Below are 24,811 nucleotides of genomic sequence, written 5' to 3'. Positions count from 1 at the left end.
TAGTTAGTGAAAGAGGTGCTTAATATTTAGAAATATCAACTTATTAATTGAAACCTAATTTTACACTGGCCATTTTAATTTCTATTCATTTCTATCGGGGTTTGCAAACCATTACAATTTTACACGACAGTTTGTGTGGAAAAATAAAGGGTTCTCATAAATTAGAGTTAAATGTTTATAGTTAATACTTGTTTGTATATGACGTAAACCGAATTCGTGAAATGTGCTATTTACCATAGGTTACCATAAACTAATTGTTGTAGTTCTGTCCTGTTAGTTTGTTTACCCAACATGCGTTTAAGTAGTAATATAATCAGTAGCCTAATATAAAAGGGTGCATAAGTAAAATAAAAGGTTAGCTCTCGGAATTGGGTTAGATACGTGCATCTCTTCTGACGTGTGCACCCATGCATACAGGGTAAAAAAAAAAATCCAGTTGAACCTTTTTTTTCCCTGAAAAGGGAAGGAGTTTCCCAGGCGAAATATGTATGACACGCACGCGCGCGCGTCAGATGAGGTTCATCATCATCATCAGTGAGGAGGGGAGAACGGCCGAGGTAGGACACATTTCACACGTTTAGTGTTTTAAACACTCAGATACGAGCAGACTGTGAGCAAAATCAGCGCTTCTGCTCATATCCACCACATATGAAGTGCCCTGGTGCCTAAAAAGTGATTTTTGACTGGATTGCAAGCACGCAAGCGCGTCGGCGTGGGCAATCGGTTAGCTCGCGCTAAGCTCTCAGTAAAGATAACTTCAAACTTGGAAATCCTAAATGAACATGGGCTGAGAAAACGGCGTTCTGTAGTGATGAAGCCGTCTGCTCGCGTCTCGTCTGCTCGTTTGTGTGAGTCGTGGTCCCCGGACTGCTGTCAGACTCGAGTGTACAGACATAATCTTAAAAACCACTGCCACGTGACATCCACGGGGACAATAACGTTACTCAGCGCGCAGAGAAGGAACTAAAGCAACAAGTCTTCCAGTGACATGGTTTATATATAGTAGTTGAATACAGACACCATATATATATATATATATATATATAAAGTCTGGAAATGTTACATCGATATTTAGCTGTAAGACATAGGTATTATCCTATATCTATCTATCTATCTGTCTATCTTAAAATTATCCATATATTTTTTAATTTTATATTCTGTCTATGCAAACACATATATGATAGCGTAATAGTTAAAATTTGTACAGAGTTTTTGTGTGTGTGTGTGCGCGCGTAACTATTATTATTAAACTTGTTGGAGATTTCATACTGGAATCTCAGTGCTGTGGTGCTTTGAAGTGAAAGGACAAAGTCCTTGCAGATTTTTTTTATGTGAATGTATTTTTAATTTTTTAATTAAATGTAAATTTAATTCCCCAGTCACATTTTCTTGTGTAAATAAACATTACTTCCACTATCACAGAGAGAAAAAAAATCAAATCTTTTTTTTATATTTTTACATTAACAGTGTAGGCTAATCAATATTCTGTTTATTACAGCCATGTATGAATCTCATCAAATGAGTGTTTTTAAGCATTTTACATTTATTCCAAAATAATAACTCAAGAATCAGAATGAGCTTTATTGCCAGGTATGTTTACACATACGAGGCAGAAACAATTCAAACTATGTATTTTATTTGTGAACTTATGTTCTGTTCTTTTTAATAGTTCAGTTTTAAATCTTTTCAGATCATCAGTCATCAAAGCTCGCTAAATAGTGGACACAGACAGATATTAACTTATAAAACTCCCACAAATCATGTTTTCAATTTCAATTTTATGTGATAGAGTGGCCATTTTTAAGTGTGCTAGTTGTTTACTTTCTATTTTTAGATTAGTCTCCCAATTAACGCTATTATATTGTTCATTCAAACTGTTTTGCAAACGTTGAACACGCACAGACAAGAGGTGGGATCTGTCTTATCTCTCTAGCTATTTTATTTATATCTAAAACATTATAGCAAATTATAAAAGTTACATTATTAATAATAAACTATATTAAAGGAAATTTCATACTGGAAATAATAGGTATAATTTTTTTTTCCTGTGGCGACTTAAATTACCGTAAAAAATGAGTAGAAAAATTCATAACAATTTTGAAATGGCACCTAACTTTCTCCAAAAAGATTTGTTAATTTGTTTTCAGACGAATGGCACAATCATTTGTTTAGAAACCTTGAGTCTTTAAGCTGTTGTGGTTAGTGTGTGCTTGTTTCCAGAGGTCAGCTGGATTTAGGTCAGATCAGTGTTGTAAAGCCATCTAGGAGTCAGATTTCTTAGAGGAACAAAGCACTGACTTGGTGCAACCTGTGCTTGCAAGCTTTAAATCGGCAACTTTGCCTTTGTTTTTATAGTGTGATTAAGACATAATGCCAGAGGCCAGCAAATCAGTGCAGTTTACAGCGAAGAAAGACTTCTCTTTGTTGTTCTTTCTCTCTCTGTGCTTACCAGAGCACGACTGATGTTTCAGCATCCTCTAGTAATACAGTGACAATAGAATGCCATTAGGAAATTTTGAGCTGCTTATGTATGTAATAATTTTTTTCTTTAAACAGGTTGAGATTAGCATAATATGCATTCATTCAATATCAGTTTGATTTACCTTATAACTGATTTACGCTTGGTTTTACAAACTTCAGACTTTAGTAAAAAAGCTAGCAATGATATTATAAAATAAGCTTTATTCCTGCTTGCATTCCAATGCAGATCAACTGTAAGCTAGTTTCTTTTGCCCTCTCGGAAAAAAAAAGAGGCAGGCTCATAGTATTTTCCTACGGGTTAAGGTCATTTTCAAAAGTCCTGCATTGCGCTTTCATAATTGTCTGCATGGCTGGTGACGCTAATCAGCTGAATTTTTTTTTAAGGCTGTTGTTCTCACGTAGGCCACGATATTACAAATCTGACACGACTGTTTTGCGAATCAGTCCGCCTTGGGTAGCGTGACCCAACACTCGATCGGGGGCTCCTGTGTGGTTTATACAGTACTGTGTTTCCCAGGATATGTGTTACTGTATTCACCTTGTCGTGAGCCGGTTCGATATTTCATTGCGATTGTTTGTTTTGGTGTGACTCAAGGTATGAATGACAGCGTTCCTCTGGTCAGGGCTTGCTTTGTTGGGTTTGTTCGCTGCTGTCATATTACAAAGACGTGATTGTCCGCTCCAAGTTAAACAGAAAAAGTGTGAGAACTCAGACGGAGCTTTTGTGTGTCCGTAACCCGAGTCTGCGAAACCCCTGCTGACCGGTGAGCAGGGAAAAACACTTTTGAACAGCTGTCCCAGGGCTGTTTAGTCTTGAAGTGATAATTAAATAAGCTTAGTTTGAGTTTCACCTGTCGTTTCTCTCTTGCACAACTTCAGAATCATTCATAAACACACTTTTTTTTTGGTAGCGCAACACTTGCATCTTGGATTTTGCATATGAACCTGTAAAATGAAATCATGTAGAATTAAAAGAATAGTTTGCCTAAAATGTAAATCTAGTCATCAATTAGTCACCCTCATGTTGTTGTTGTTGTTTTTTTCCATGGAATACAAAAGAAAACATGTGATGTCTGATTTTCATTGCTCTTTTCCATTTAAGTTACAACGATCCAGACTGAAGCATTCAAGCTTTAAAAATGACATGTGAACTATTTTAATGATGCTTTCATGACTCAGTATTTCAGGTCTTTTCAAGCCTATATACATCTTTGAACAGGTGGAAATATTAGTCACAGTTCACTGAATGTCTTCTTTTCAGCAAGTTTTTTACTTCTGCAACTGCTTCGAGTTCAACCAAATCCATAATTCGGATTCATAAACCAATCATTCAGTTGGATTTTGTGATCTGGATCAACCAATTCACAGATTAGATTATCAAAAAATTATAATTGTATTTATTTGCTAACCCAGCTGACATTGCTACTTCTATTGAGAGCACATTTTTTAGTGAATTGCAGTCTATCACACAAAGCAATGCATGGCTTTATAAGAACTACTTGTAAAGTTTTATATATATATATATATATTTTTTTTTTCTATATAATTTAAGATTTCTTTTCAAGTTGTTAAATAAATAAAAAAGTAGAAATGTTGCCTCTGTAACTAGTGGCTGAAATAAAATGCTTTTTTAATGTTTTATTTTATTTAAACTAATGCTCTGTTCATTGACCAAGTAACCACAATCATTAGCTTTAGAATCACTCAATATTAACTGATACATCATTCACTATTTTTCCAGAGTATCCTGGGAACGATTTGAGGGTGTATCAGGTGTCTTTTAAACTTATGATAAGGCTAATTTTGAGGCGTTACACCAGTGCTTTGTTTAATTTAGATCTCATGTTCCACTCAATTGAAAACTGAGCCTTCAGGAAACAACTTGGGAACAACTTACAGAAGTTCGTAACTCTCATAAGTTCACCCAGATGGTGTGTTCGCGAGGCTTGCGACGGCATTGATTTGATTACAGCTGGGTCACGATTCACTGCGCTGTAAAGTCTGTTGAAAGTTTACAAAGTGTTTGTGCCAAAACGGTTGCATCGAGCCCTTGTTTGTTGTTACTACATTGAGCGTAGATCTGTTTCTAGCCTTTCTCAAGTAGCGAAACCCAAATGAATTCATGCGTTTTCCATAATCTCTTTGGTTCTGGAAGCAATAAATTCTATTTCTCAATTCAGGTGTATTTTAAGCCACGTTCCCAGTGTTCGTGGTTTATCAGTTTGTGGCTATGGAGATGTTACTCAAACATTCCCAGTGTAGAACTTTACACTGTTGTGCCAAAGGCAAGTCTAGCCAAGTACCAGGCTGCTGTGAAATCTGGTTACGGAGAACTGCGAACCATGACTGTGGCATTGGACAGTCAACTGTGAGAGTGAATTCACTGGATTTGTTTGCATTTTTTAACAGCCACCTGGAAATACGGTGATATTCTTCCATTATCTGTGGATTTGGATGTTGTCACCGCTGTCTGTGCAATTAAGAGGCATCTGTATTTTGATGTAATCATGTTTTGCCGCTGCTATCTTGCATTATGCATGCCAGTGCGCGTTTATGCAATAGCTCTTCTTAATTTTCCAATGTTTTGGCACTCTCTTGCATTTGGTTAAACTGACTTCCTTGTTTATCATGACCAGAGCAGTTTGCTGACAATGAAAAGTTAATGTGACAGGAAGACCATGAAGGATATGCTGTTTTCAGCAGGTTTTTACTCCTCTTGTTGCTGAATTGTGTGTTTGTTTTTACTACAAGATCTTTAAATTTGTCAAGTGTAAGATAGATTTGTCAAATCTTTTGTTTTGTCAGGAAATTGCATAACCTGTGCGATGCAGACATGCAAGTCAAGACAAAACTGAAAAGCTCAAGAAATCATCTAATGACTGGTCAGAATCTAATTGAAACTAAGGTGTGCAAAATTATTTCATGTTCACATCATCTGATGCATCATGCTTTTTTTTATGCAGTCCCATTCATCAGCATCTTTTACAGATTTCGTACCACACACCTCACAACCTTTGGCACATCATGTTACTAGTAATTCCTCTGAGGTGCTAATTGTAGCAGTCTGGGAACTTGTAAACAAGACTCCCTGCAGCCTAATAAAATCCCATGCACCATGAGTATGTAGCAGCCAGCCAATCAGGGTTTTGTTTGTAATGTCCATCAGGATGTCCCTCTGAGATTAGACTTCCCTGCCATTTATTTCTCTACACAATTATGTACAAAGTTATGTTATTTGATGCACAACAAAGCTTTACTCTATTGCTGTCTATTACTCTATTGTTTCTCAACATGGCAACACGAGAGCTGTCAATCAAGACATTGGAAACAAAGTAACTTGCATTACTAGAAACAGTAACTCCAATATTTAACTCTAAATTAAAAAAGTAATGCTTTTCTTTACTAGTTACTAAAGTCATCTGATTACGTAACTCGTGTTGGTTGTAATGCATCAACACTGTAAGTATAGATTGAAGAAATAATTGTTAACTGAAAAAATAAAAATAATTATATATATATATATATATATATATATATATATATATTTATTATTATTATCATATATAATATTATTATTATTTTTATTTATTTATTTATTTTTTTCAGTTAACAATTATTTTTTTTTCTAATAACAGTTTTTCCAGGTTTATTTTTTATTTTATATATATATAAATGGAAATAGCACTGCTTGTAGCATTTTAGTTTTATTTTCTAGACCCATTAATAAAAAATAGTGCAGCCTTCTAATATCAGCCATTTTCTTGGTTAATGGCCACAATGTGAACATAATTATTGGCTAAACCTTATCAGTCAGAATTGTGATTTCTGTGCGTCTCTATTTTTATACTGTATATTATTAAGTCACTATAGCACGATGGATTATTAGGGGTATTCTAGTCGAAATTAGTCAGATTGTTGCTCAAGACATTTCAGCATATTTCGCTCTCCCTAGCTGTGAACTGATAGTTGAGATTCCTGGACATCTGACCTCACCCACTGCAGTGGGAGTTACAGCTCTAATGTTGTGAATGGAGACCGCTCGGTTTGTTATGCTAATGGTATGACAAACATAAATGAATGACGTTAACTAACTTTTATAATGACACAGTCTTGATACTTTAGGAGTGGTATTCGCAGGAATCATTGAGGAATTCTCGTTTAGTCTGGTTTTGTGCAGTCTTGTGCATAAAACTCTGTGGTACCACTTATAACTGACATCTTGGTCTTAAACCATACTCTCAAAGAGGTCACTGACCAGTCCAAGTTCCTCTGTTCCTGAAGGTTTTTTGGGATTGAGGAAAACCCCAAGCTTTGAAGCGGACTTTTAATTCTCTGCGGCTGGTCCTTTGGGCTGATCCAAGACCATGTGACTCCCACTGACACATACTCATGCTGCTACACACACACGCACACACATACACATATACACACACGTGTGTGCATTTTACACACACTTGGCTATTGGTTCAAACAAATAGTTGCAACTTGAAACAGTGCTTGAGTTTCAGGTTTTAGATGTTTTGTGCACATGTGCCCATGCAGCCACCGATATTAAGCTCTAAAGTTACTTATTTTTCTTATATAACCTTAAATAGAAGTTTTGGGGTTTATTTTTAGGGTGTATTTAGGGTGTTATTGTTACTGCATTATTAAAATCAAAAAACAATTATAATGATGATGATGATAATAATGATGGAAATTATTTTTTTAACTAAATCATTAGAATTTTTTTTTGCATTATTATTACTCATGATAGTAATTATAATGCAAAAAAAATAATTCTAATGATTTAGTTATTTTGTCAAAAGCAGAAATAAAACCATTAAAAAAAACAACTTTTTACTGGTTTTCAGAAATCTAAGAAATCAAAAACAAGTTTGCAGCAATAACATTTGTATTTTCACTTTTATAATTATTTTTAATATTAATAACAACAACATTGAAAATATATCAGAATAATAATAATCACAGTGCTAGTCATAATTATATTAGTAACAATAATCATTATTTTAATACTGTAATTATTTTGTCTTGCTGTATTATTAATCATCATTATGTATAATGCTGATGTAAAAGAGTAAAGATTAATTAATATTATGTAATCATTTGTAATAATAATTCATTATTGTGTTTTATGGTAGTAAACAAACAGTTTAATATCTTTAGCTAATATTACACAAGAATAATAAAAATCCTGTTAAGCCACTGGTAAATAAATGAAACTCCTGTAAATGTTTTTAAGAATCGTTTTGTGGTTATTATGCTGTCATTGGCGTTTACTTCATCCATCATGACGTGATGCAAGGATAGAATGATGTCGAACAAGTGTCCTTGTCATGGTTAACCTTTCCTCACATGACACATTTACTGTTAAAATGTCTTTATTTGCCATTTAAAGTACAGATGGGTATGAGGTGTGTGAGTGAGTACTGTATATGTGAGGGTATGAGTGTGTGTGTGTCATAGCTGACTCAATGCTGAGCAGCGGTCACATGGCCGGCCGTCAGAGGTCTAGGGGAGGAAACTTAATCTGGTGGAGGAAGCGATTTACCCATCAGTGCTGGTGTTTGAGTGTGTGAGGGAAACACTGCAGATCTCTGACTGTCTCTCTCTCTCTCTCTCTCTCTCTCTCTCTCTCTCTTGCTGGCGTTCTGTACACAGTGGCTGTTGGCTTTACACTAAGATGTCAGCAGCAGCTTCTCTGCAGTAAGCACATTGAGGTGAGTTCGTTTGTTTCAATTTTGCATTGTTTGTTTAACTGTTCATTTTTATTTTATTTAAACATACAAATCAAATGCTATTATTTGAGTTCCATTTGCTATTTTAATAACTGGTGGCTATTCAATCACCAATTCAGTTGATCCAGCAGAATTTTGTTTTGTGTAAAACATTTTTGCATAACATTTTATAAGAGTATATAAAAATGACAAGGATGTGGTTAGTAATTACTAGTTCAATTCCAAATGTAATTTTTTTTTTTGTGACTGAAATTTGCATACACTTACATAATGTTTAATGCATATATGCTTTTTAATTTTTCAATGAATATTACTTTTATCAAAATGATGCAAGGTTTAGTTGCAATGTACCTAATAATTTTTTAATTTTCCATTTTAATTGACCATTTAATTTTTTTTTTTTTTTTTTTTTTTACAATTTTAAGATTACATTTTGAATGATTTTTTTTTTGGTCATTAATTAATCTAACTTTTTTTTCTAAGTGATGTGTTTGTATCAACACAACAGAATGTACTATTAATTTATAACTTGTTGGCATCTGGAATTGAAATTCAAATAGTCAGCATATCATGATGGATCACTAGACATTGCTAAGTCAACAGTGAAAAGTCCACTGGTTTACTGATATCACCCAGTCATCATTTAGTCTGTGCTTTTATTTTCCCCTTAAACTCAAGTTACTTAATGAGCGTTAATGATCTAATGAATCAAATGATCAACAGACATGGTCTGAGTGTTTGTATGTAAAGCTCAGAGCCTGCGTGGCATGTCTGGTGAGTTTGATGAAGTCATTAAACATCACTAATCTCACAGCAATAAACATCTCCAATGTCCAGCCTGTTCTGTATTTAAACAATTCAAAAGTTGAAATGAAAAATGACGTGATTTTCGTCCAAACCGAAGTAACGTTTTGTAGATGCTATAGTGCCTAACTGATATGTAGTGCAGTCGCACCGTTTTTATTGTTAAGTTACTTCTGTAGAAGTTTTTGCTAATTAAATAATTGTAAATAATAGGGATGGTTCATCCAACAGCTGAATAGTTGTTAGTGAGGTTGACTAATTGGGAAACACTCAGATAAACATCTTTGGCCAAAAACTTAAGCATCATGCCACAGTCTGCTGCATCATGTAAAAAATTGTTCAACTTTTTAAAACACGTCTGCATTTTTCCATTTCGTTGCACAATTTATTTTTTAATGCAACAAAGCATCTTTTAAAAGAACACTCAGGTGTTTTTTTTTTTTGAACATTCGTTGTAGATTAATGAATTAAAAATATTAAGTAGGTGCACAATTAGTCACATCTGATTGGCTTTTGATATGAACTTGTGCCTATTTGAGTTAATGATTTATACTTTGAAAAAACAACTTAAAATTGCATTAAACAGTCCCATAAGCTTTGGTTCTAAGTGAATTTTTCTTTTTTCAGGTAAGTTTTGTTATTTTTTTACAAACTTGAGAGTTCTAGACTTGATTATCCCCCAAAAAAAATTCTTATGTAATTACAGATATTTCTTTGCAGTAACCTGACATTAAGTCTTGATTATGAACATTGTTTATAGCTCACGTGTCGATGCTTTGAACCTGCAACCTTTAGGTTTCCAGCCCAGATCTTTAACCACTAGGCCTCACCATATATTGCTTGATCCAAACCAATTTTTTGACATTTTCTGCATGAGGTTTAAAAACAGCCTCACAAACATGTCTTTCATGTGGACGAGCCGTTGGTCACTATAAACTAGGAACTCTATATTTGCTGTGCTACTCAGTCATTGAGCATTTTATATTTTTACAGTGAGGTTTCCGCATTGTGATTGAATGTCTATTTGCAGAATGGCATCTTTATTGGCCGCCTTTGCTTTGTCTGAAATTATATTTTATAGACATACTTGAATTTAATCCAGTAAGCCTGTTTGCCTTTCAAGAAAGCAAAAGGATTTTCCCAACTGAGAGTGCTTGATCCTGAGCTCTGTTTGGGGCGAGAGATTCCAGTTGAAGTTGGATAACTTTAACTTAAATTACAAAACCTACAAGTTACATGTACAGTGGCTTGAATTGCAATCCTGTCTGACAAGAAATTAGTTGCATTTGATCCCACTTTCTTTATTCTTGCCAAGACTATGTCCACCAAGTGCTAATGCTTTGAATTTCAGAGGATAAAGGTCTTTGTGTTCACATTCAAGGTGTACAAAACCAAAAGTGATTTTGCAAGTACATGGTTAAATGTGGTAGACAAAAACAGTTGCTAGAAGTGGTTACCAAGTTGACGTCTGGAGGAAATGGAGAGGGAAATTGAATCAATAAGATTCAAACAATAAGATTCCTTTATTAATGAAAAAGGAAATACGCAGCTATGTTCTTGGTAAAAAGTAAAGGTGAAGTTTGCACACTATAAACAGAGATTTATACCGTGCAGATGCACACCTGGTTAACTTGAGCACTGGAGGTTGTTTGAAATCAGCAAACATCACAGCAGCAAGCCGACGATCATAGAATGGATTGTCTTATCTTTCATTGTGCAATTGTAGATACTTCCTGTTTTAAAAGCACTTCCTTTTTAAACAAAGAAACTTAAGTTACATTTTTCCAATGTTAAAATAGTTTGAGGAAACCCATTTGGAAACAGTCATTTTTTGTTCCAGGTGATGCCTAAAATGTGTGTTTTCTCATCACAAAAGTGTAATTTCCATCTGCTTGGAAATCCATTTGTTCTGAAACTAATAACCTTGTACGTGAAATGAAGGACAAATCCATTTGTGACCCTGGACCACAAAACCAGTCACTGGGGTATATTTGTAACAATAGCTAAAAAACATTGTATTGGTCAAAATGCTCAATTTTACTTTTATGCCAAAGATCATTAGGATATTAAGTAAAGAATTTCATGTTCCATGAAGATATGTTACAAATTTCCTACCGTAAATGTATATATAGAAAAATGTACTAAAGGTTTTGTGGTCCAGGGTCACATTTTTGAATAAATTCATTTTTTCTGTCAAATAGCCAAAATATCCAAAAATGTCCTTGATTTAAAAAATGTGGACATTTAGTGAATAAATGCCCAGATTGTGTCACAAATTTTGATTGTGTCTCTCACAGAACTATTTATCATGCGGTTGATGAACTCAATTGGTCCGAAAAAAAAAACGACAATGAAATTGTTGACCTTCCAAGAAAGTCTATACCTAAAATTAGCATTTAAATAAGACATTTCAACATTACAATATAGCATGCTCTATATTTAGAAAACTCTTAAAGATAGTACGACCAAGTTCTTAGAACACCGTTTCCAGATGAAATAATGCAATAAGGATTTTATGTTATTTTTAATAAGGGGCGGTTTGAACTTGGTATTGCACTGATGCTGTCCAAGATGAATAACTGGGCAGGTCCACAAATGAACACGCATGTGACTCCTGTCATATAAGAGTCACCTGCTTAACTTTACCATAGTTCTGGTCTCCCTGTAGGTCATGTTCCTCTTTAGGTAAGGTCAAGTTATTTTGAGATTACTTTATTACAATCACTTATTTGGGTTACTTTCTTATTCAAAATGCTTTTTATAATAATGCTAATTACTCAAAATATCCAGCATAATATTGATTGGATTTACTTTTATAAAACGTTACAGATGTTTCTGACAATAAAAAGTTTCAATTTGATTGGAATGAGTGTTCAATATTTTAAAAACATGTGGGATGATATTCATATTAAGGTTTAATAAGACCATGGTAGAACTTTTACACATTTAATGCAAGACCTCAACTTTGAGCATCATGTTGTTAGGATGTTTCTTTTCAACAGAAACTGGATCAAGATAGCTGAAGGTTAAATGGCTCCACATATTTGCCACAAAATTTACAAGTCTCAAGTAATCTCCAATTACAAGAGCGCTTAGATCCACGATTCAGCTATGAGAAACGCTTAGATGAATCAACAAAAGAAAGACTTGAAAAAATTAGTGTTGACATCCTTGAATGTTCTAGTTAGAGGTCAAACCTCAACTCAACAATCAAACAATTGTGTTTCTGCACCGACTACTGCATCAAACCAAAGGTTACTTCCACAAAGGACTAGTTATTAGCAGTTAAAAGGTTGGTTTTCTATTAGAAATTGGTTACTTGTGATTTATTAAAGGTATTATATTTGCTTTGTAACACTTTACAATAAGTTCTCAATAGTAAATGCATTTACCTCAACATGACATTTTTTACAACATTTATTAACATTTGTTAATTTCAGTTTTTGAAAAACAATTGCATAATAGTTATAAGTGTATATTAACTAACGTTTGATTTAAAAAATGCATTAGTTAAACTTTTTTTTTTAAGTATTGTTTATTGTATATTCATGATAACTAATGTTATCTAATGTTGACCTGAACTTTGCTATAAAATGTTATCTTGTCTTGAACTCAGTATGAAGTGGTACATATTCAATCAACTAATGAACTGTTGTGATCTTTGTATGGTGTTCAGTTGAATGAATGATAGTTGAGCCTATCTTAATCTACTGTAACATCACATCCAATATTTTATGGTTATTTTCAAGCATTAGTTTCTTATCAGTGTGTTCTTACAGTAGCAACTTTATCTGGTTTTTATCAGTCTTTGGATACGAGGTGGGGCTGATATGTTGTAGTTTAAGTTTATTTACACCAGCAAATTGTTTAATCACACTGTAAACCTTTTTTGACTGGTATAATATAAAGGCTGTAATTGGCTTTGAACAAATTATTTAATGTTTCAAACTGTTTGCAGGTTATGCTGCCTATAAACTCCTGCTTGAGTCTCAGTGAGAAAGAGAAAGGCTAAAGCCTGTGCAGATCCGATTGTTGTTGAGCTTCTCCTGTGCGTGCGTCTTCACCGCAGCGTCCCGACGTCAACCATGAGCGACCCCGTGACTTCAGATGAACTCACCAATGCTGTGGCTTCAGTCCTTCACAACGTAAGTCAACTGCTTTATTGATTAAAAGAGTTAAAGTGCAAATGTTCAAAGCTATTTAGATCGAACTGTGGGGTTTTATTTGTGTATTTCTAATTTTTCTGTAGTAAAAAACTAAGTGTCACCCCTTTCAATCAAATAGTGTGGTAACAAACTTACAATAATTATTATAATTTATACAAGCTTCCCGTCAATTAAGGAATTTTTTTTTAAAGAAGTTTTGGTCTTTTGGTCTGCAAGGCTGCATTTATTTGGTCCAAAATGCAGAAGTAAAACAAAACGGAGGAAAAAAAAATAAAAAATAGGAAAAAAATAAATATATATATATATATATATATAATAAATTATCTATTATACATGTTTGTGTGTGTGTGACTGTGTACACATTTTCAACATCATTACTTCTGTCTTCAGTGTCACATGATCATTCAGAAATCATTCTAATATGCTGATTTACTCTTCAAGAAACAAGAAAACAGTTGTTGCTGCATAATATTTTTATGGAAACAATTACTGTTTATTATACTATATTACAATGCATTTTAATATTCAAATAGAAAAGTTATTTTAAATTTTAATAATATTTCACAATTGTTGTCATCAAATGTCTGTTATAATAAGCAACTTATTCCATATATTTGGTTGTAGTGTGTTTAATGCAATATATTAATCATTTATGTTAATATATTTTCCTTGCAGTGTATTGAATGATTCCTGTGGGATTTACTCCAGTAGGAAATTACTAAGAATTAAAAAAAAAAGGTTAATAGATGATTAAGAAGTATATAAAATATTGGCTAATATAGTTAATTAACAACTGATATGTATACATATACACGAAAATGTAACATTTTAAACAGTAAATTCATTTATTTGCACAATAATTCACTAAATTAAACTGAAATTGTTAATTGTATTGGTGATATTAGGACTGCATGAAGAGCTAACGGCTTATAAGCAGATAATTTATTGGTATTAAATAATATTACCATTGTACCATGACCTGAAAACCTTGGTTAAACCAAAGAACTGCATGTAAGTCATGTATGCACTGTAATTTTTTATTTTTAGAAATCATTTGTCGTTGTTTTCCATCAGTAGTAGCCTCATTCATTACTTTCATATATTTTATTCTTTGAAAGGGTATAGCATTTAAGATCCAGGCAGACTTCCCAAACAAACCTCTGTGTTGCAATTATCCGTGCGGTCTCTAATGGTCCGGTATCACTGACAGATACTATAAAACTCACTCGGGCAACTCAAGGGAAACTCAAAGACCTTTTCACCCACAAAATTGACGTTTTTTTTTTTCTCCTGCAGCTGTTTGCTGTGATATGCAGCAACTTTCTGTGACTTGAATTGCATCCTCTCCAAACCCACACTCCGCTGAATCAGCATTCCCAGGGTTCTGCCTTTAAAGAGCCAGCTCTCTTTTGACACAAATGTAGTCTCTTCAATCGAGTTCTTCTTCTTCTTATTATTATTATTCGAGTTCGAATAGCTGTCAGTGTGTCTTTTTTATTCTTTAAATAACCTTTTTTATGGACAAATACCACTTTATTAGCATCTTTATGCTGGTTCCAAGTTGCAAACATATTAATAAACTACAGATTTTTAAAAGTAAAGCTAAGTTTTAGTCTAGAAATGTGAATTGGCCTAATGGGTATGGATTTCTCATTGCGAGTGAGTATAATTCGGAGCTTAACTGGTTAACTGACATTGGCTGTCCTCTTAATGGCACGCAACTGTTGATCCATAGGTTAATGATCAACCCGATGACACGACTGCTGGTTTTGGGTGTGTGTATGTGGGGTGTGTTTGGGGGAAGACTAGACAATCAGTGATTGGAGTTCGAACGAGGCCTGGCGTGGTGAAATTGGGCCATTCCATATCCTCTTCCTGCTCTGGTCATGTGACGACAGGTTGCGGAGGAGTGTACGGGTTGTGTTTGCTCATTTTTTAGATTTGCTAGGATTTTTTTAACTTTCTCTCGTGTTTAGACGTGATAGATGACCAATGGACTTCCTGTACAAGTTAAAGGTCAGTCGTTTATGCTGTTTGCTTAGGTTTAAATTAGCTGTAGTATTACATCTGTTACCTTGACCATCTTTATGGTTCACAGTGAGGTGTGTTGCATTATAGTTTCTGGTACTCTGATATCAGCCATCGTTGAGGTATTTTTGCGATATTTCGTGATCAGATCTTGTAAATCAATGATTTGGCAAACAGTTGATAGGGTTAATTTGGGAAGGCTGAGGACTGGTGGATGTTGCTCGGAGTAAATATTGAAAGGGGTGTTTCTACAGGTTATCTAGGCTCACAAATGTGATTCATATCATGCCAGTGTAATATTGCTATCTTTAGTTTATGTTGCATTGCATTGTTTTGTTAGAAGTCAATTTCACAACTGCTTAAATTAATAAAGTAGAGTTATTTGTAAAACTTTGTAAAATTTTATTTTGTTTGCATTTTTGCAATATCGCCGTTAATCTATTCCCAAAGTTTGGTTGGGAGCTGGGTCTATACTAAGCGAGCTATGATGACTTTCACCTTGATATTTTATATAAACGACTGGCTGAGGACAGCCTGAAAACATGCTCAGGACAGTTGATGGTCCACTGCTGCGCTTCGTCACGAAAGCTTAACTTTCTCACGTGTTGTTAATCTGTACCGCTTGTTGATTTAACATTAAAGCATCCAAAAACAAGACACGGAAAAGCTGAACAGAGTAGCGCGTGCCGTGTTAGGTGCGCACGACAGAGAGAGAGCCGCGTATCACAGACCGCGACACTGAACCGAGCTCTCTTCTGCGAAGTTCTGCTCGAAGTTCCTCGTGCACCCGAACAAACAAATACAAATCACAGTTTGAACAAACAAAAAGATGTGAAAGAGCCCAATTCAACAACGCGGTGTTCTGGTGTTCAGGGCTCACGCAGAGAAAGGCGTCTCAAAACACTTGAACATCGAATTAGCTTATTTTTGCTCTTGTGCCGACAAGTACATACAAAATATGTCAAAATATCCACCTTGGAAATTATGCTCGAAAAAACTGTCAGTTATTTCTTAAGTGAAAGTAAACAGTTGAGGGAAAAAATGGGATGTGTATTATATTGGATGCGTTCATCGACTCTTAAAGTGACCGCGGCTAATTTAGCGAAGAAAATGAAATGAAAATCACTCACTGCTCTTGACTGAATTTTTTATGTAGTTTTAACAGTCAAACCAAAAATTATTCAGAAACCAGATATAATTTTCGATATATATAGCAAAACTGTAATAATGTGAGAAACGTTGAAGTTGTCTGTATAAATGTAGGTTTGATTATATATTTCATTTTTACATTGAAGACTATCCAGTGCTATTTTACATTTAATTATTTGGTTTCTGTACCTTGACACCTACAAACTTGAAAAAACTTAAATATTGGTGTGAAACAGGCGTAAGGTAGTTTGCACCTTGTCCAACGTGGAATTAGTTTACAGCTTTTTCAAGCAGTTTGTGATGCATTTTGGAATTTTTGTGAATTTTATTTGGGTAACACATATTCTGAATTCCTTCGAAAGAATTTGAATGAGCCATTATAATCTAGATTAATTTCAAGATCACAGTGATATTAATCTAGATTAAAGAAATTAATCTATGCCCACCTCTAAAATATATATATATATATATATATATATATATATATATATATATATATATATATATATATTTACCATAATCCCTCAAATAAATGCCGGGACTCTTATAGTGGCCGGGGGCATGGTCAACACGGACAAATAAAGGCCGGGGGGGAATTTGTGCAGCAGAGCCAGATAGCGAACGTATGCGCCCACTGCCGGAGCGTTTCTCGTTTCTCGAGTCAAGAACCGAGAAATTAAATTATCACTTTTAATTTAAAATGGCTATTTAAAACAATTACTTATCAAACAGATGGAATTAGAAATAAAGGCCTGCCTCTAATAAAAGCCTGCGTCATATAAAAGCCTGTTACCAAACTAAACACTATATAAATATTTAAATATTTTATTTTTAATAATACTTGTATGTATATAAGATGTATATGTATATAATATTAGCATACTTGTGAAACTGACTACAAACAAACATACAATATGCTGGAATAAAATTAACCACATTAAAGATGAAATATTAATGTAGGTACCTACAAAATAATGTTGGAGCCAAATTCAAAGTAACTGCAAAGTTTGTGTACAGTCTAAAGTAATACATTATTAAATTAATACAATTAATAAAATAAAATACATTTAAAAAAAGTAAAAAATTAGATTTTAAATATTTAAATATGTATTTATTTAGTCAGTAGTATATTCACTGGCATTTCTTTTTTTTCTTGCCATTGATGTCGCACCAGTGTAATATTGCTACTTTAAGTGGTTAATTTCTTTTACACAGAATTGCAATTTCTTGTGTGTAGTCTGTTTTATAAATAAATATAAAAATATTTATTTATCTTTATTTATATTTTAATATATTTTATATTTGTAAATATATTTTATTGTTTAATTATTGGAATTCTATTTTTATTCTCTACAATATTCTGCAAATAATTTGAATTCAGTTTGAACACCATGTGCAGACTCCATTCCAACTTCATTTGGTCCGTAATTACATCATTTCATTCTTGGCTTTCATTAAAAAGTAATCAAATATGAACATTTGAATATCTCCCACTACCTTATTTAATGATTCAGTATTTGCATACTGATATTAATTGGTCACTCTTGCATATACAGCAGATACTGAATTTTAATTGGTCTTTTTTTCAAACATCTTTAAATCTAAAGTTGTCAACTGTCAAACAACTGCTTATACTTTTTTCTTTTGAAGTATATGGGTCTTCACAATGATGGTTTATTCTCTGCTTGTAAAAGCAAGGGTTGCGTGGGCTCTGTAAGGCTCTCTCTACCCTCGGCTCTCCATATATAACGCTTCCTCGTGTTGCACGCGTGCGTCTCTTGCTGAGTCAGTGGGATTTCAGACACCTCACAGATCTGTGCGGCTAATCTCTCGCTGGCCGTACGCTCACATCAAGAGACTTTGCTTTGGCCAGTGGCTCCTCATGTGAACTGACACTAATGCCGCTCGGGAGCTGCTGATGTAAGCCACTGCTTGTCCTCAAAGAGTTTGGCTGGACTGGAATGCTCTTATGGGACGTCTAATGGTTTATTTTGGGTTCTGTTTGCGGTCTTGTTGGCCTGAGCGCGGTGGGTCATTGAATCATGTCTTATGTGCATCTATTACTAGGCAAAGAGCCAAACTTCAGTGTAGTTTCATTGTAGACAAAAGTATTTCATGTGGATGGATACTGACCACAAGTCTTTTATGGAAAACTTTGATTTGTTACTTTTTGGTAACAAGATTATGTAGAGGACAGGAGCATTGGCATAATTTCTTGACTTTCTCCCTTCATATTTTAGTATTATTTGAGATACTAGTATTGCTTTAATTCATATTTAGAACTCATTTATTTTTATATTTTCCATTTTATTTTTAATGTTAAAATAAAAGAAAAATATTTGGTGTCATTTTAATTAGTTTTTTAAAATGTCTTTATAGATTTATGAATTAAAATAGTTTTTATTTTATTTTATTTGCAATGTATTTTATGTTCTTAGTTGTAGTTAACTATAGTGACCCTGCTTCGTAAGTTGAGCCAAAGACTATTTATGGGACTTTCAAGCTTTAATCTTTGTCCTGTGATGTTTCAAACCATGCAAATCGCCTTTGTGCATTTGGAAAAAGTAGGTATAACCATTTAAAACCAAATTTAACTGGTTTTCCTTTGAATCCTTGGTTGAGACTGGTCAGTCTGTTGTTCCCGCATGCCAATAAAAGTATTAAAGGCGCCCACGTAATGTCGCAGAACAAATGAAAGCAGATTTGAAGTCTCAGCAGCGCTAGGTAACAACATGACGGATGTTTTCTGGAGAGTGTCAACATTTGCCTGTGGAAAATGTTGAGGTTTTACAGTATATTGTTCTGAACAATCGAAACCATGCACTTTCTTCCAAACCGTGTTTGTTTTTAATCACTCTGCGGAGAAAGATGAACAGCCATGCGATGCCAGTTTGCCGATGCACTTTGATTTGTTCTTGAGGACATACAGGAGGAACGGCGTTCTCACGAGCTCCTCTCCACAGCTTTGTCAGCACTAAATTGTCATCAGCTCTAGCATCATCTACGCAAGCATGGTAAGCTTTGGTTTAGACCTTAATTAGCATGTGCTGACTCTTATATTCTTGGTAGTTGGTTGGAAAAGGTCTAAGATGGACAAAAATGTGAGTATTTGGGAAACTTTTTGGTTCATTGCTGTTATCAAGTACCATTTGAACACCAGTCATCAGCCACCTTTCAGACTAAGGCTACCCTATTAATCGAAAAAAAAAAAAGACGAAATTGCAATTTTATTTTCATGTGATTATGGGCTTAAAGGGATAGTTTATCCAAAAATGAAAATTTCTCACTCTCATGAGGTTACAAACCCATAACACCTGCACTAAATCGACAGTGGGAAAATAATTTTGTCATGTGCAACTGTTTCTAGTCACTAAAGCATGAATGTCATACAAAAAAAAGCAACTATGGTGCTTATTTAAAGATCTCCAGTGGTAGACTTGTAAGAACAGGTTTAGATGAAGGAATTTGAAAGGAAAAGCTTTGTTGTATCTCATAGTTTGGGTAATATCTTTTTATATTATGGCTATATTGCTTGTGGGAAACAAATTTAGTGAATTAGCAAAAAAATGAAATTTAGTTGCATGGAATGAAATACAGTAGATGTTTTATTCTGGTTGGTTTGTTTGTGCAGTTGTTGAGCCAGTGCGAGCGCTCCATTGAGGTGTAGCTAATGAGATTGTTTTTGACTTGTGATTATTTGTGCAATAAGCACAGCAATGAGCCGTAAAGCCTCCAGTGTTTGCATTTGTTTGACATTATATCATGATTTCCATTTCATTTAGAAAGAGATTAACTACTGTAAAAGCTATGTCGGGAACATTGGGAGCTCTGACAGGGATCATTAAAATCAGTCACTGTCTCGTTTCGAAGGCTGCGCCCTCCGAAAGTCACAATTGTCCGCCGCGTGTGTCATCAAGGATGTCTCGTTTCAGAAAAAGTAGCCATTATAAAATGGACTGTTATTGTTTATGAGATGCAAATTATTGTCATTTCTTTCTTATTTTGGAATATAATAGCTACTAATCTGAAATAAGACGACCTCAGTGATGTGTGCGGCTGACGAATGCCTTTAAAATGAAACGCCGCAAGTGTTGTTCTGTGACTGTTACTAATGCTTTTGACCATCACTCCCTCTAGTGATCGTTTTAGGATGCTGTTAGCAATGGACAGATTTGTCACTTCATGAAAGCTGGTGACGTGTACACTCTCAGTAACAGTTGGATTTTTGAAATGTATTTTTTTTTTTTTTTTTATCCTGAGATCAGTGTCCTAATCTTGAGTGTTCCCCCTCCAGCCCGAGTCATCATCCACACCTGTCCGAGTGCCACAGAGGGAGGAAGAGGAGGAAGGTGACCTGAATAAAGCGTTAGGTGTTCAGCGCTTCCAGCAGATCCTGAGCCCCACTCCCAGAGTTCCCAGCGAGCAGCACCGCACCTACAATGAGAAAGATTTTGAATGCAAGTTTGCATCTGTTTTGTTTTATTACGTTTTTTTTCTGATTTGTTATTTTCTTTTGCATTGTGATTTGTACATCATTTGTAAGCTGAATGAATAAGCGTTTGATGTATGGTTTAATAGGATCGGACAATATTTGTCTGAGGTACAACTATTTGAAAATCTGGAATCTGAGTGTAAAAAAAATCTACATATTGAGAAAATTTGAATTTGTCCAAATGAATTCTTAGCAAAGCAGATTACTAATCGAAAATAACATTTTGATATATTTATGGTAGGAAATTAAAAAATATATATTCATGGAGCATGATATTTACTTAATATAATAATGATTTTTGGCATAAAAGAAAAATTTATAATTTTGACTCTTACAATGTTTTTTTGGATATTGCTACAAATATACCCCAGCGAATTACAATTTTATATATGCATATATTAGAAGCAGAGCCAGTGTTATTGTAGTATTATTATTACACATTATTATAGTTTTTGCTCATTTTAAATTAGTTTTAATAATTTAGTTTTGTGATTGTCATTTTTCTCTGACTATTTAGTTTAATTTGTATTATTTTTATTGTTGTTAAATGTTTAGTTTTTATAGGTACTACAAGTTATCTTTGGCAGATAGCTGAAGTAAGTTTAAAAAAATAAAAAATTAAAATTGTGTATTTTACAGCAGTCAACATTTACAGTAGATCAAAAAAAGTTCATCAAACTTGTGCTAAGAAAAGAACGCATTTTGGTTTTAGGACAACTCTGATGAAAGGTTTTGATCCACTTCAAAGGTTGATTAGTGCATTTTATTTAGGTTAACAATTATTTCATATCAAGTACTATAATTTTGTAATTTTTATAAAGGTTTTAGTTTAAGTTTAATTTAATAATATTGGGTGTGACGCCGGCAATAGTGCAAAAGTAATATGCAATATTATTAGCAATTGTACAAATAGAAACATATCTTATAGGAGCACATTTCATAAGACGTCAATTTATACCTTATTTACCGTACTCAATTTAAAAATAAATTTTCCAATTTTACAACTCTAGATACCTAATAAATGTTAAAAGCCATAGATCTGAAAATGCAGAACTGAAACTCTGCTGTAATCGTCTCCAGATCACCGTCACTCGTCCCGTCACATCCACCACCCTCTGTCCAAACTCCCGGGAGACGGCAGGAAGAAGAAGAGTGGGAGGAAGAGGAAACGGAGCAGCAGTAAGGACCACAGAGTCTGTTCCAGCCCCAGCGGAGCTTTGACCATCGAGGAGGGTGAAGATGAGGAGGAGGAGGACGATGAAGAAGCTGCAGAGAGCCAGAGCGCCACCCCAGCGCCCACAACAGAGAGAAAAGAAAGTGTTCAGGTAACCTCATTCACATCCAGAGTTCAACTTTTAATTCAATGATTAATTCTTTGAAATCTAGAAATAAATACAACAACCTTTTTTGAATGGTGCAAACTCAAGTTCTAAGTGCTTGTTTACTGTTACTGAATTACTACCTGTGATAGATTTTTCATTGTTTCTTGCTCTTTATCTCTTGTCCAGTTCTTTGTGTCAGATGACGAGCCTCATGTATCCACACCTGAACCTTCAGAACCTCTTCCTGCGCGTGAAATCCTGATCGTCCCGTCGTCTGCTGTGTGTTCAGATCCTCAGGACAGCACATCCACTGAGTGAGTCAATCTGCTCTGCTGCTTTAGCGTTTGCATGTATAAAAATATCCTTATGGATTATGTCATTGTATAATTAGGATACTTGGATCTTCGGCTGACCAATTAGTAGAAAGAGGCATTTAATTCCCGCCCACATGTAGAAAAAACAAAAACGGAAAAGGAACCGTTTGCAATTGTTTAAAAAAATATATATATTTTCAATATTAAATGAAAAAAATGAATGAATTTATTTGTCAAAACGGCAGATTCATTCAGGAAGTTCAGTAAGCATCTCTCTCTGTAAATGGCCTACTGAATCATTGATTCACACAATTCGTTCGTAACAAGGATTCATTCAGAATCTAAACACTGCTGTGCTGCTCGGAGACACGCCACAAATCTGCTGTGGCTTTTTAGGTAATATTTCTGTTGGCAAAATTGAACAAAAACAAAATATTTTTAATCTAGCTTTTTTTTTATGCCCCAATATCATGAATTTTAGGGCATAACTGCATTTATTGAGTTGTTACCTTGCATCAGATTTGTCAGCAATCAACTGTATGAAATGTAAGATGAAGTACAGATCTGGGGGCGGGGCCATTGCGTTAACTGCAAATTAAAATATTTTAATTTTTTTTTTCTTTAACTAAAATTAGGCCTGTTAGTTTAATGCATTAATTGAATTAGTTTTAACATTTAATAATTTAGTTTTGTGTTTTTGTAATTTATTTAGTTTTTAAAAATCTGTCTGTAAAATTTTTATTAATTTTTATTTCGGTTTTATTTGTTTTAGTTTTTATAATAACCCTATTATATGCTTTGTGCTTCAGAAATATTAGATATGTTTTAATATTAAATGTAAAATATTTTTGTCATTTGGGACCAATGGGAAAATATTTTCATGACAGTTAAGGATATTTTCTTCTCATAAATCTACATCTTGTTCTCATTACTATAAAAAATAATCTTCAGCTTTGTCATAGGTCTAAACCTGGAACTATTATATTTTAATGATGAATAATCTTTATTTCAATTGGCTAGAAATTGCTCCTTGAGCATGCAATATTTATGAAATTGTATTTATACATTCTGCTAGTGTTTGTTGTACTGCATTTAATTAATGCATATAAAAAAAAAAATTAAAAGGTAAATCACGCCATGCACAAGAACATGGTGGTAACATTCTCAATTGTCATGAAAAATGCATAATACTAATAAAAAAACAACAACTATTGGCTATTAGACTGGCTTAATTTTCTTCATCCAGCTTTGTTGTGAAATGTGACCTGGACATGTTTTTGTGTAACTTTGGTATTTTGGTGGAAACTATGTCACGATGGTTAATAACATTTTAAGGGATTTCTCAGTATTGCACAGTTTCTCAGTCTTCATTTTGCAGTTTTGTTGCAGTATTTACTCATTTGAAGTGGTAGACATTGCATGTTTCGCAGCTCGACCCGTAAAGCATCCACCTTCAGCTCTCTGGTCTTGGTTTACTGTAAATTGTATCATTAAAGCTGTTCGTTACCTAGTGCCAGTTATTTCAGAGAGCAGCAGGGTATCAGCCGCTCTCCAGACCTTCATCACCACTGTCTACATCACTCACCCGTTACTACTAGCAACCACACTTTGCTTTTATAAAGCGCTCTCCACCTTTCCTTTCTGCGTCCTCATCTTTTTAAATGCAGGGGTATTTTTACAAGCATCAGGATTCATTACCAGATCATTTCAGCGGGTTGTTTTCTTCTGTTCTTTTGTAAAGTAAAGGGCATTAACAATGTTTTTGGTCTAAGAAGCTTTCAGAAACATGACTCATTTTAAACCGAAGGTGAGTGCTTATGAAGATGTTGTTTTTGGTGCAAAATTAACTGCTAATTCAGAAGATTTAGCAGATTTGTGGTTTAATGAGAACTACTTGACAAGGTGTTGTTTTGTCTGTTGTAGGCCGTCTGAACCTGCTCCTCCGACCCCTAGCACCTCTGAACCCAGTCCTCTGCCCCGTGTGTCGAGTCGCAGCTACGACCTTCAGGAGAGACGTCGCACGGGCAACATGACGGGGACCGAGCAGGCCAAATACCAGCGGATCCCCACCGATGAGTTTGAGGCACAGACCCTGGCCTCGGCCGACCTCGACGGCATTAAAAGTGAGTCTTTAATGCACGCTCCCAGTATGATCCAGGGAAATCTTTAGCTACAGACTACTTTGATTCATTTATTCATGAAACTAGCATGTCTTGGAATAAATCAGTGTGAAAAATGTTAAAGGTTGTATTTTTGTTCTTGCCCACCAACTGATTGTATTTTATTGAAGGCTTCTAATTTTGAAATCTCTATAATT

General features: G+C 34.4%; 1 protein-coding gene across 3 annotated transcripts in view; it reads left to right on the top strand.

Annotated features, from left to right (window-relative positions):
* The first annotated feature begins 428 nt into the window (after window positions 1-428).
* Window positions 429-24,811, top strand: part of LOC113042610 (anion exchange protein 2) — a 39,426-nt gene continuing 15,043 nt past the window's right edge. Inside the window, exons 1-7 of one of the 3 annotated variants that reach the window (XM_026201585.1) lie at window positions 429-557; window positions 8,143-8,201; window positions 12,982-13,168; window positions 20,661-20,823; window positions 21,939-22,183; window positions 22,367-22,494; window positions 24,418-24,617. In XM_026201585.1, coding sequence (XP_026057370.1) covers window positions 13,109-13,168; window positions 20,661-20,823; window positions 21,939-22,183; window positions 22,367-22,494; window positions 24,418-24,617 — 796 coding nt within the window. In that variant the 5' untranslated portion in view covers window positions 429-557; window positions 8,143-8,201; window positions 12,982-13,108. Of the gene's footprint in view, window positions 558-8,142; window positions 8,202-11,614; window positions 11,709-12,256; window positions 12,316-12,981; window positions 13,169-20,660; window positions 20,824-21,938; window positions 22,184-22,366; window positions 22,495-24,417; window positions 24,618-24,811 lie in introns of those variants that run through there. The other 2 variants (XM_026201586.1, XM_026201588.1) reach the window with 2 other exon arrangements.

Source organism: Carassius auratus, chromosome 24, assembly GCF_003368295.1.
Source record: "Carassius auratus strain Wakin chromosome 24, ASM336829v1, whole genome shotgun sequence".
NCBI lineage: Eukaryota > Metazoa > Chordata > Actinopteri > Cypriniformes > Cyprinidae > Carassius > Carassius auratus.
The sequence above is the reverse complement of the archived record's forward strand: the minus strand, read 5'-3'. Positions and strand labels throughout refer to the sequence as shown.